The sequence below is a fragment of the Aptenodytes patagonicus genome, chromosome 3, assembly GCF_965638725.1.
Source record: "Aptenodytes patagonicus chromosome 3, bAptPat1.pri.cur, whole genome shotgun sequence".
NCBI classification, from domain to species: domain Eukaryota; kingdom Metazoa; phylum Chordata; class Aves; order Sphenisciformes; family Spheniscidae; genus Aptenodytes; species Aptenodytes patagonicus.
The window spans coordinates 43,690,076-43,702,916 of record NC_134951.1 but is presented as its reverse complement, the minus strand read 5'-3'; the positions used below and the strand labels follow the sequence as shown (position 1 = coordinate 43,702,916).

At 41.9% G+C, this 12,841-nt stretch overlaps 1 protein-coding gene across 6 annotated transcripts in view; it reads right to left on the bottom strand.

The window, feature by feature from the left end:
• The window catches only part of ANKRD6 (ankyrin repeat domain 6), a 119,165-nt gene that overhangs the window by 23,363 nt on the left and 82,961 nt on the right, over positions 1 to 12,841 (bottom strand). For 3 of the 6 annotated variants that reach the window (XM_076333221.1, XM_076333222.1, XM_076333227.1), the window contains exons 1-2: positions 2,718 to 2,767; positions 109 to 448 (exon numbers count right to left, since the gene is read on the bottom strand). In XM_076333221.1, coding sequence (XP_076189336.1) covers positions 109 to 402 — 294 coding nt within the window. In that variant the 5' untranslated portion in view covers positions 403 to 448; positions 2,718 to 2,767. Of the gene's footprint in view, positions 1 to 108; positions 449 to 2,717; positions 2,817 to 12,841 lie in introns of those variants that run through there. The other 3 variants (XM_076333223.1, XM_076333225.1, XM_076333226.1) reach the window with 1 other exon arrangement.

The following is a 12,841-nucleotide window of genomic DNA, read 5'->3' as shown; positions in this document are numbered from 1 at the left end:
GCACCGCAGAAGAGCTCGGTCATGCCAGACCGCCAGGCCAAGGTTTCGCAGCATGCAGCCATGGGAGACGTCAAGCTCAAGGCAGGGTTGATGCACAAGATTTCTAACCTCCTTCTCTCTTTCTGATCTTCTAGGTTCCTTCCTAGCCTTTCTCTTCTGGTTTCTCTTATCTTTTTCGTCCTTGATTTCCTTCACCGGGACAACTTTCTCCTTTACTATTTCTGAGGTGTGTGCTGTATGGATACTCATTGACCATTCAGAGATGGCATTGGGATCCCAGTAAGAGTTTTCAGTATTGGCAGGGAGAAGGAAAGAGTTAGCTCCCGGGGTGGCGTACTCTACAGAGCTGGACTCCACCGGTTGAAATTCATAATAATCCCACTCCAGGCCACTGGAGGTCATTCTTCAACTAATTCTTACGGCTCTTACTGTGTTTTAAAGAATGTATCTGTAGAACATGAAGTGAGTGTTTTAATCTCTCCACAACATTTAGCAACTTTTAAGTTTCTGCTTATCATGTGGCAGATGAAAAGTTAGTCTTGCATTCATTCATTAGCTAAAGAGAGTCAACTCCAAAATAAAATGTGTTTAGGTTTCTCTTGTTATTTACAAAAATAAAATATAGGTCATCTTTTTAGAACCTGGAGATTTTTTTGTGTTATCACAACAATGCCACAGACAAAAATCAACTAAGTAATTTACTTTTCAATTAAATATGATACTCCCCACTCTCATGAGCGATTTAATCTCTGAACCTAAATCTGTATTCCTGAAAAACAGCAATGAAACATACAGATGTTAACCAACACTTGAAAGTAAGATGCCTTCACTGCCAAATGAGCACACAGTAAAAGTGACCGAAGGCATAATCAATAGATTGCAACTAAAAGAGAATAAGAACGTATTCTGTGGGGCATAAATAAAGTGTAAAAATGAATTATACAAGGAGAAACCATAAATAGAGAACCTTCTTTGAAGACCTATGTAAAAGGAAAGCAGAAATATTTTAGTTAATACCTTTCACAAGCAAAAATCTTTACTTGGAGTTTTAGCCTTCCTCCTCCTCTGAGATAAATCCAAACACACCCTCTGAGACTCTGCAACTCCTGAGGCTCTCCTCAACCCCAACCAAATTACTAGTACTAAATACAGAGCTAAAATCAAAATACATTTTAAAGAAACAGTATCTGTGAATCAAGCATGCATCTATTCTGTTCAGATTAGTCATCGCATTTAGAAGCAGTATCCAGTTGTGAACAAAGCCCCTGAGAAGCTTGCAAGGCACGCGAAATAGGTCTTCTATGAGCTGAATATTTCTACAGTGCAAGATTTTTCACTAAACTGCAATGATGCTAAACACTGATTTACTGTTTTTCCATTATGGCTATCATGTTTACATATAAACAGCCTAGATTTTATTCCTAGAGGATTAAAAAAAAAACAGACTTACTCAAAAAACAGTTTTCACAGAAACCAAATTTGATCAAAGCAGTGGAAGTTCTTGCATTCTTAGAGCAGCAACTTGCTTTTCTCAGGAAAACTGACTGTACTTGTAAAGTACCTGCAATTTTGTCTTAAATACCTGATGAATCATTTTTGCTGGGAGAAGTCAAAAAACATACTCAGGATACATCTGAATAAACTGATACTCTCATTACACTTGCAAATCTGCTCCATTTCACAGATGGGCATAGGGAAAGAATGAAGAGCACAGGAAGCAAAATTTCTTCCTAGAAAAACAAGTTTCCCAGTAGAAAGCTGGCTGCACCGGTACCCCAGTCCAAAGCTCGTCAGACAGACTGTTCACGTCTCACAGGGAAGCAGCTACTCATGCAGAGAAGGAAACCAGTTTTCCAATTTCTATAGATATTCAAGACTCTCTAGATGCAAACAAATGCCTAAGGGGATTTTCAAAAGGCACCTAGACATTTCCAGTGTCCTTTTAATAGTCATACAGGTGCCTCTGCTAACCACCTTTGGACCTCTAGGTCCTTTGAAGAATCTACACCTTATTTATTACAGGGGGAACAAAAACAACCCTTCCTCAAACTTGTTCCAGCATGCTATCAGAAGTTAGCAATGAATCTGAAGCAGTCATGGTTATTCAACTGCTGTTGCACATTTCAGCCTACAACTTTGTTCATCAGAGCGAGGCAACTAAAACCATGTTACCGATCACTCCACTGTGCCTTAAAGCCTGGTCCGAGATTAGAACTATTCTTATGGAAAACCGAGAAAGTCCAGTAACTTACATATTTTACCGAATGAAAACAACCTACCATTGGCTAAATTCAAAGCTGGTTTCGTTGTGCTGATGCTTCACCACACAAAAGCCTCACAGATGCGACCACCCCCACACCAAGCGCGGCTTGGGTTCCCATGTGGTACAATGGGAATGGCACATGGGTTCCCATGTGGTACAACAAGCTCTTATTTCATTTCTGCACCAAAAGGCAGACGATGACTCTCACTGCTACTCACACCAGCCTGGCGCAACCAGAGCTCTTATAAAGAGCTCTTGAGCATGAGGACCAAGCTATTCATTGAAAAACACCACATTTTACTTTGTCTCCCATGCAGTTTTGCATCTCCAAATTAGAAAATACAGAGACAGATTTTGTTTTCAATTAATCCTACTTCAAAGAAGTGAAGGTCTACTCTTAGTTGAAAATTACCTTTTCCCCTCCACCCCAAGCAAGAAGGTTGTATCTACTTACGTCATCCTGAATATCCAGGTCACAGCCTGCCTTCAACAAAACCTGGACAACATGGAGATGACCCCTGTGGGCAGCAAGATGCAGGGGAGTTCGGCCATGCTATGAATGAGAAGAAAATAATAATACCTTAAGGTGAATTTTTATGCATGGCTGTTGATCAGAATTTTATCCTCTTTTCCTCATTCTTCTGTTCATACTTCTCTCTCTGAAGTCTGCAATACCAGCAATTGGCATATATTAGTGTACCAAAGGCTTTACCTTAGTTTTCTGTATGCTGAAAACTCCTCCTCCCCCTTCTGCAACATTTCAGTTTATCCCGATGATACTCTACAAAAGGGATATTATAGTCACGTAAGGATACTTCCTTACAAATTCAGATCCGGCTTTGTGTCCATGCCTAAAGAGAATTCATGACCCTTTTGTTTCTGTCCCTCTGGAGTGCAGAATTGTCAACTGCTTTCAACTCCACTCTGTACAACAAAGTTGCAATAGCGGGCTAATTCATATATTGTAAAGGGTACCATCTTTGCAACAGAAATAAGAATTACTGGACTGTTGTGTATGACGCACGCTCCCCTTAAAAGGAATGGAAGACTTGTCGTCACTCCAAGTGACTTCATATGTATGACAACCAACCTCATTTTGCCAAAGATCTGTCAGGTTTTTTTAGACAATACTTATTTTTAAACATTACCAAGCTCTAATCCACATGAAAGTAAGAGTATAAAATAGTCATGAGTAATTCAACCTATAGTGTAGTCAAGGACAGTACCCTAATAAACAGAAGGACAGAAAAGCTTTAATTAGTGAGATGGTTACATGATCTATAGTTTTAGGAGAAAAAAAAATGATTGAAATTTGACAGTAATTTTTTTTTTTTAAAATAGCATCTCCCCAACAAATGGCTTCCAAAAATCTGAGTGAAATTACAAGAGGAAAACAATAGTTACTTGTAACTGAGCCCTACTTGATCATCCTTTGGCAGAATTTAAAATGAAACATTTCAGGAAAAGGGGAATAGGCTACAAGGGGCGTAAGAATCAATGTGAAGAGAGGCACAAAGAGGGAAGAGATTGTAAGAGGCAGTCTGGACAACAGAGGAGAACAACAACAAGCAATTCCCTAAAAAATTAACCCATACAACCTGAAAAAGTAAACTCATAAGGGAGAATCAAGAATTAACTCCTGCTCTAGGAAGTATATATGTGTGTGTGCGTGCGCGCGCGTATGTGTGTGTCTGTATAAAATCTCAAAGCATCAACATGAAAAGCAAGTGAAACACCTTAAGAACTGTTAAACAGCAACACTCTAAAACTGTTCATTGCAAATTTTATTTCATTGCAATTAAGAAAACAGGATTCCAGCCTGTCCTGGTTTCGGCAGGGATAGAGTTAATTTCCTTCCTAGTAGCTGGTACAGTGCTGTGGTTTGGATTTAGGATGAGAACAAAGTTGATAAGGCACCGATGTTTTAGTTGTTGCTAAGTAGTGCTTACACTAGTCAAGGGCTTTTCAGCTTCCCGTGCTCTACCGACTGAGAAGGCTGGAGGTGCACAAGAAGCTGGGAGGGGGCACAGCCAAACTGGCCAAAGGGACATTCCATACCATGTGACGTCATGCTCAGTACATAAACTGGGGAAAGCTGGTCAGGGGGGCCACTGCTCGGGGACTGGCTGGGCTTCGGTCGGCGGGTGGTGAGCAATTGCATTGTGCATCACTTGCTTTGTGTATTATTATTATTATTATCATATTATTATTATTATCATTTTATTTAAATTATTAAACTGTTTTTATCTCAACCCACGAGTTTTTTCTCACTTGTGCTCTTCCAATTCTCTCCCCCATCCCACCAGGAGTGAGAGGCTGTGTGGTGCTCAGTTGCCAACTGAGGTTAAACCACGACACAGCCATTGGTAAAATCACGGAGTATCTTCACAAAGAATCCTGTTTTCTCCACCAGGCATTTTATGAGATAAAGAAGAGTTACATTCCTCTTCACCTGTATCTGTTATGTATCTATTTCTTCATTACTGCTGCTGTGATTGTCTATTTTTCCACGCAAAGATTTACCCTGCAAAGGAAGATAAAGGGCCCTAATACATCAGCTACAGAAGGAGCAAACACCTCAAGAACTGGCTGACTACTAGTGGCCTGAAGTAAGCAGAAGGCAACAATCAGCTTTTGAGGTTTTAAGCAACTTCTCCAGTGGCAAAGCTACTTCAAGTAAATAAAAAACCAAGCTCAAGACAGAATTGTTTTCACACAGCAAATCCCATACCCGCATAGCTGGTAAAGCCTCAGGAATTCAGCCTCTTCAGAGCAAAAAGGAAAGCCAGCATTGAAATCCACAGAACAGCTGGGGACAAGATATCCGTGTCATCACTGACTAGCTGTGCCATGCTTTGAAAAAGTTAAAAGTTGATTAACTGTACTACTTTATTGACCCGAAGGGCCAGACCTAAGGGAAAAGTCCTCACCCACGCTGACACCTGGGTCTCTCAAAACCCAAACGTTGTCTCCTGTTAGGCAGCAGCAGCTTGTTCCCACGTGGGAAACACCCATTCCTGCCTTGCTGAAGGCATGGGAAGGGCTCGCTTTTGGCTGTCACCACTGCCCCTGGGCGCCATCCAGCCTGCTGCTTGGGCGCTTCTCACTCGACCTGGCCACAGGTCCCTAAATGCCTGCCCCTATGGCGAAGGGCACGGAGCACTGGACACGCTTCCTTCTCCATCTGCCTGGAGGAGAGCCAGTGGTATGTCGCTGTTCCAGGTAACTCAATAGCAGGAGGCATAAAAGTATCCAGGCAACACGGGGGAAAAAAAAAGAAGAAAAAAAGAAAAGGAAGGAAAAAAAGGAAAAAAAAAAAAAGAAAAAAAAAAAAGAAAAAAGAAAGAAAGAAAAAAAAAAGCCAGATTGACAAATCATTCCCAGCTATGAACAATATGTTTGGATTATGAATATGTGCTCCAGCACGTTCAGGTTTATGGGTTCTGACTTTCTACATTACTTAATGGCAATAAGTAAATCACCTAATCCAGGCGTCTCACTTCCCGGCAGGTTACTAATATATCATGGAAACAATTTATTGCAATCTGTGCACGGAGCAGAAAAAATCCCAAACAAACCCAATTTGAAGCCAGCTCATGTACTTTAAAAGGAAAACAGCGTCAACTACATGAATATATCCCAGCAGGGAAACTTTCTGATAAGATAACCATCTCTAACCACTGAAAATATGCTGCGGTGCAGCCAAAGGTACTGTGTCAAAAATAAACTATGAAAGCAGAGTATGAGTTTATTTCAATACGAGGGATATGTTTTCCTCACCCAACACACCTTCCTAGGCAATCGCCACACAGAGTGTGCCTGGTGGCAAGGCACAAGCACAAGAAAAGGCTGCAAAACCACAGAAGATCCAGATCACACGACCTTCACCTGCCTGTGCAGTGCCTTAAGGCAGATTAAATAAAGCCACCCCAGGGAACAGACTTATCTAGAGGAGGCTGCCCTCGCCCCGGGGAGCAGCAAGTTCTCCTGTCGCTGGGACCAACCCGTCCCCCGTTCTTGATAACTGGGCAGCCTCCCCGTGCTCATGGCCAGCCACAGGAGATGGGTGCTGGAGGAGGAGAGGGCACTTGCTGGAAGAGGCCACCTCGGGGCCAGGGAGAGCTGTGAGCAAGGGTTGCCTGGCTGTTCCTGTCACTCAGCGAACAGAGATTCACGTTAACTGTGCATTTCCCCTGTCATCATCCCCAAGCGGTCAAAAACTTCAGCCAGGTCCCCAAAACTCAGGTTTTTGGTTTTTAAAAAAAAAAAAAAATTGAGTTATTGAAACAAAGACTAGAGGATTACTTTTATTCCAGAGGGTTTGTGTGTTTTGAGATTCTCTATCCAAAAACATAGGTTCAGAGGCATCCCACCTATTGGAGACCCCTAGAGAGAGACCTTCAGAGACCAGAGCTACTGCACACATGCAGTCCTTGAGCCCTTCCCACTATAAAGGGACACTATAAAGGAAAACTATGACCCTACCTAGGATGGGAGAGTGGGAAGGAGGATCAATTCCAGCACATTACACTGATTAGAGGCTCAGGCTTTTGGAAGAGCACTGATCATCTCAAGATTAATCATTACGCTGCAAGAACCGACAATGCCGGATTTTCTTTTTCTTCCCAGTAACATCAAAATGAGACCAGAGATGGGCAGTACAGCTGGACAGTGTTCCAGTACAGGCAACACGAACACTGGAAAAACACTCCCACCCACCTCCCCATGCAAACATATACATATATACACAGGCATGTATGTACATAGGTATGCACACACCAATCCAGAACAAACTATGAGGGAGAAACAAGGCGATTTGGGTGCCCCTCATGCTGTGATGACAAACTTAGAGCATCACAATCTTTGGAGAGAAACTTTCAACAGGTCCGTGCCATGGTGGGAAGCCCCAGCAGTGACAGCCAGAGCTGCTCTTGCCTGCCTCTGATCTTCTCCTTCATGTCTGCAAGTCAAACCAACAGCCCTTTACACCAGCTGTGAAGGAGACTGCTGATGGGCTAATAGGACTTTTTTTTTTTTTTAAATAAAATTTTTCTCTCACAACAATGCATCCTACCCAAAATGTCTAGGAGGAAGAGGGAGGAAGGCAGACAAATTTTCCTCTGCACGTCTCCTCCATAAAGACATTTCGCACTCACCACTGCAGCAGCAAAGAGGGGACTTACCTAAATACACACATGGGTCCTAGTGGGAGAGGAAACATACAGAAACAAGAGTGTCTCCTATAGATGCTCATTGCAAGGAGACAACGCTAAAACCAGAGACTCCTTAACATGCAGATTACCAACTTAAAAGCTTGTGAGCATTTCCAAATATGAACTGTAACGGTTTGGGGGTTATTACAGAAGTACAAATGAGAGACTGTTACAACTTGAGATTAATGAACCAATAAAGCGGTCATTCATATAAAAAATACGCAATTTGGACTTCTATTCAAATGTAAATAATTGTTTCAGCAGGCAACAAATCATACAAATCCTCCCATGTCAAAGGCTTATTGACAAAATAAATGGGACCTATTGCACTAAGGCTGCAACTTCCAGCAACCGTGACACGCTGCTACAGCTATGGGGCGTATCAGATTGCAGCCAAGCACAGCAAACAGCCACATGAATTTCAGCAGTAAAATGCAAGGGTAGTGTTTTTGTTTGTATTTAATCTGTACTCTAACTTCCAGACATCGACAGGCTGCTATTGATACATACGGTTTAAAAGCAGAATTTTCTTAGAGCAGCTGCCAATGTATGCAGTCTGCAACCAAATCCATACAGGGGGGCCTCAGCACCACAAGCCACATGATCTTTCCTTGTGTTTATGTATTTGTAGATACTTTTATGCAAGTATGTTCAGTTCTCCATCGCACCCTGCTCTTGTGCTGCACAAGGACTGTTACTGATTCATCCATTCTGCACTTACACAAAAACATGCCTATCCACATTATTAGAAAGCTTGAAAACAAAAACCAAGTCTTGTCACATTGTTCACATTGATGATTTGTTAGACTGTTCTCCATGAATAACCTGCTCGCTCAAGTCAGCAGAAAGTTTCTCATTCACCTCAACAGGCATTCAGCAAGTCCCTAAATGTTTGCTAGTCCCCTTTCATTTATTTTTATTTATTGTTTAAAACAGACACAAGTAGTTTTTCAAACTGAAGGAGCACAAAAATGTGAAAGCACCAGAATATATTTTTTTTCTGTCTTAACTTAAAAAGGAAGAAAAAAAGAAGATTGTTTTAAAGAACTCAACATGCTCTGAAGTTGAAATCCTGATGGTAAGACTACAAGTACCCCAGCATTACGAAAGTGTTGCCATATGGCAGGTTCGTAATACGACTAGTTCAAAAATTAAATCAAACAAACAGAATTACTGAATCAAAACAGAAGCACTACCTTTTTCATTTCTGTGTTTTTTTCCAAATTATCATCGCTTCTCCGCAGAATTCAATTTTATAGCTATAATCTTAATGGTACGCTCTGCAGAAAAGCTATATTGTGCTTCCCTTTGAAAAAATAGTCATAAAACCCGTGGCGCTATACAAATTACATTAAAACTGCCTGCCTTACCTTTATGACTTCCTCTGGCAATCTTTTTCACGTTTAACAGAGAAGCAGCACACTCCTCTGTGCGTGCTTGCTAATACACAGCTTTTTCTGGCCCTATTAATTCTCATTATTGAATGCTACACCCCGTGCTGCAACGCCCCAGCGAAACCCAACACCCGGTAACACTTTGTTTTGGGGAGCTGTGATGCAGAGGTTCAGACCTGGAAATTTCACCTCCGGGCAATGGCGCAAGCCCACGTTAAGGGCTGCCATTTCCCCAGAAGTGCCTTGTTTCAGCCAGGCATCCTTGGGATACACCAGAAGTTGATGCCTGGGAGGTGAAATCACTCTTCTCTCCATCCTCCAGGCACCATTCTGGGGACAAGATCAAGAGAAGAGCCGACATGATCTGAGATGTCACTACTACCATTCCTGCTGGGCCACTCCTAGTGGTTCTCAGCCCTTTCCCTAACCTGTCTCAACTCAGAAAATCCAAAGAAAAATAACCCAGGAAAAGGAAAACAACATCCTAGTAGGAGAGCAAGTTAGAGTAGCTCAGCAAAAGTCCCAGCCCTTTAATGTCAAAGATGCAGCTGTCAAGAACTTTACTGAAAGAAAGCTCTACTACAAAAGGACTGAAAGATGGGACCAGCTTTCTTCCTTGAAAGAAAAGACTTAATCATACCAGGCTCAGTTCCTAATTTTCCAGTTTTTGCAGCATTTTCACCAAAATACTTTATAAAGACACCTGCTTGTTGGATCAGCCAATTTGTATGATCAGTTGTTCGGGGTATTTTTTGCCCTTTTCATAAAGAAAACAGCTGTAAATTTCACACCTGTGAAGAATGTCAGACAAAAAGGCACAAAAATGGAAATCATCTCTTCGTCCTACCAGGCAGAGCAGGAACAGAGCACGCTGGTCAAGAAAATGCCCAAAGCAGAGCCATGAAGCCTCACGCACTGAGATCCAGACCGTCTCTTGGCCACCACCCCGCGCGGCTGGTGGCAGAGATCCCAGCACCAGCGCTTGATGTATGTGCAATGCAGGGCCACCAGCCCGCTCCCACTCTGGGCTCCCTGGTGTCAGATCGTCAACAGCGCTGTGACGTGCTGGCCATCAGCTCTTCTTTACGTATTTTAAAAGGGCCCAAACCTGGAAGGAGCCCCAGTGTCCCTCACTGGAGTCAGGGAAGATGCTGGAGCGTACACTTCCATATTGACTTCACCTGCACAGGTGCCTTGCTAGTAACGCTGTCAAAACGAAACAAGTGCATCCCTGAGGAAACGCTGAAGTGAGCACCTGGACACACCAATTCTCCATTGAATTTTGATTCTTTCATACTGTTCTCCTTCTGAAATCATATAGTTAGAGGTGACAAAAATGAAATACTATTTTGCAGCTGAATTGTTGTTTACTGAAGCAGCAATTAACCACATCATATGACCTTGCCTATATATGATAAAAATAGAACTGGACGAGCTTGCCAGCTATCCAGCATTTAATAGTACTTGGTTTGTTACAGAAAATATGCTTCATTTTTCTTAAGCCATGCTCAATTAATCCATTTTGAATAAAGAACTCTCTAGCATTTAGCTCTAGATCCTGGTCACTTCAAGCTGTGGCTCTGCATGGTGTTTTTCCACAAGAATTGGTCTATGCTTACAGATGCATATCAGAAATAAATTTTAAGCCTAAAGTGGTGTGGGAACTTGTTCCCTCCCTCCAAAGAGCTTTGTCTCTGCATGTCTTCTTCCAATAAAACTCTGATAGAATTCAGCAGGAATTTTGGCTGAGAAGTACAACACACACCCCCTTTTATTCCCTTTGGAGCAAATCCCTAGAATTTAAAATTAATTTGACAGAACAAACTGAAGACTTTGAATAAAAGCAGAAGACATACAGGTATAAGAGAACTAAGGCATGCACATGAATAAATTTATTTTTATGCTTCATTTGTAATGAGTTTTATCTTGGGGGAGGGGAGAGGGCTCTGGGTTTCAATTTATCTGAAAGCTTGATCAATAATTCTCCGCTACAAGCAGCATGCCATCTAATTTCCACCCTAAAATTAACAACCCCTATCCTGAAAGTAGTTCTTATTTTGCACCTCTTCTGCTTATTGAAAGACTGCACAAGAACCTGGCTGTCTGATGGCTAAAAAATCCCTTCAAATTTCCAGTTTAAATATACTTGAGGCTAATTCATATGTGCTTGCTCCTGTGACAACCTTGTCCTTAACTTTAAACAGCTCTTCCTCCTTCCAGCCTTTGTGTGTCACCAGATTAGCAAGCCAAGCTCTCCTAGGGTATGTTTATACAGCCTTTCATAGGCAAATATGCACATGCTCTCCCTATTCAGCTAGCTGGCTGGGTGAGAGCCAGATGCAAACTGGATGCTGTGTAGACCTGGGTAGGACATTACTGAGCCTGAACTGATGGGCTTCGATGAGGGCAGCAGCTTGATTCATGCCTCTTGATTCACATTGAGCTCACCTCTATGTGGCTCACAGCATAGGAGGAATAAGTGTGTGAGCACCTCCAAAATACTCCATGCACGTAGCCTTGGTCGCTCCTCCGAGAGCCTCTCCACTCCTCTGTGCACTCCTCCACAGTCTTGCTGATCTGACTTCATCTCTTCTGAGCAGGGCTTGTCACCGGGCTACCCAAGTACCTCGTCTGTGCTGTCTGCTGATGTGCCAGGATGCATCCAGAATGACAAGAGGGACAGCTTTTGTCATCCCCCCTCCCTGGGCTCCATGTGGATGACCCACAACCTCTAGAAAATAGCTACAATCCCATAGCGCCAGGTCAGCTACAGGGATGGCCTGAGAGCTCACCAGTGAGCATGGCTTTCCAACACCAACGCTCTGCACCTGGACGCAGTTTTGCCACCCAATGAGCTTTGCTTTGATTTTCCATGCAAGGACTGGACAACAAAGCAAGTGCAAGAAGCAGGAAGCCACTTATATCGTATAGGAAAGAAAAACTTGTTAACTCTAGCAAATCTGCATTTTATCAAATTAACCTTTGTGTTTGAAAGTCAGGTCTGCAAAATTTGCTTCTTATTGTAATTAACAGAAGGTCTTGATAATTGCACAATAAACAACCTTAACAACGAGAAAGTGTCAATTTTGCATTTGAATTGTGGATTATGGCAACTAATTCCATGAAAGAGTTAAATCAGTGTCATGATATTCTGGCAACCATTACAAAGGACACCACATTTTATGTTCAAAGAGTGTGGAAGCTGGATTTGAAATCACATTAATGCATAAATTTGTACAAAGCGTGGCATCCTTTCAGTTGTTTGTGTATTTTCAGGTAGATCCCTCAGCAGTCTCAAAGCTCATGATCTTAAAAAAAAAACACCACAAAACCCCGAGCATTCAGATATCTGTAAGTCAGTATTTCCTGACCTATTACTGACTACCTTTAATAGCTGTTCATCAGCTGTAGCTGATGTAGAGCTGCTTGGACGACAGAGCCAAACAGGCATCTTTATGGGACCATTCATGTTTATTACATCTGTGCTTTGTATCTACCAACAAGAGGCCACTTAGTTTTGGCAAACAAAACTTACAAACACCGGTTGTCCTTGGATCATTCCAGCTTTCAAAATAAAACCTGTTTACAACTCAAACACTGCAAAGGGATTGAAAACAACTGTCACTAACAGATAAAAAGAGGAAAAGACAGATTAGTTATCAAATGTACTCACATTTGCTTTCTATCTGTAAATATTAGCTCCCATACATATATAATGTTCAAAACCAATATGGAAATACAAATAAAACTACATACAATGGAGAACAATAGTTCATCAAAACAGGACGTCCCAAATTTTATGTTACAGCTCTAAAGATCTAACTTACCGAATTTTTTTTAAGGGTTTTTGCTGAACAAACCTCCTCTGCAACAGCCACTTCTATCCCATCTTTTATACGCTAGTATTATTTATAACATGTTGAGAGTTAGGAATAGGTGAACATCAGTTTGAACTCTCCTATCTAAGCAGA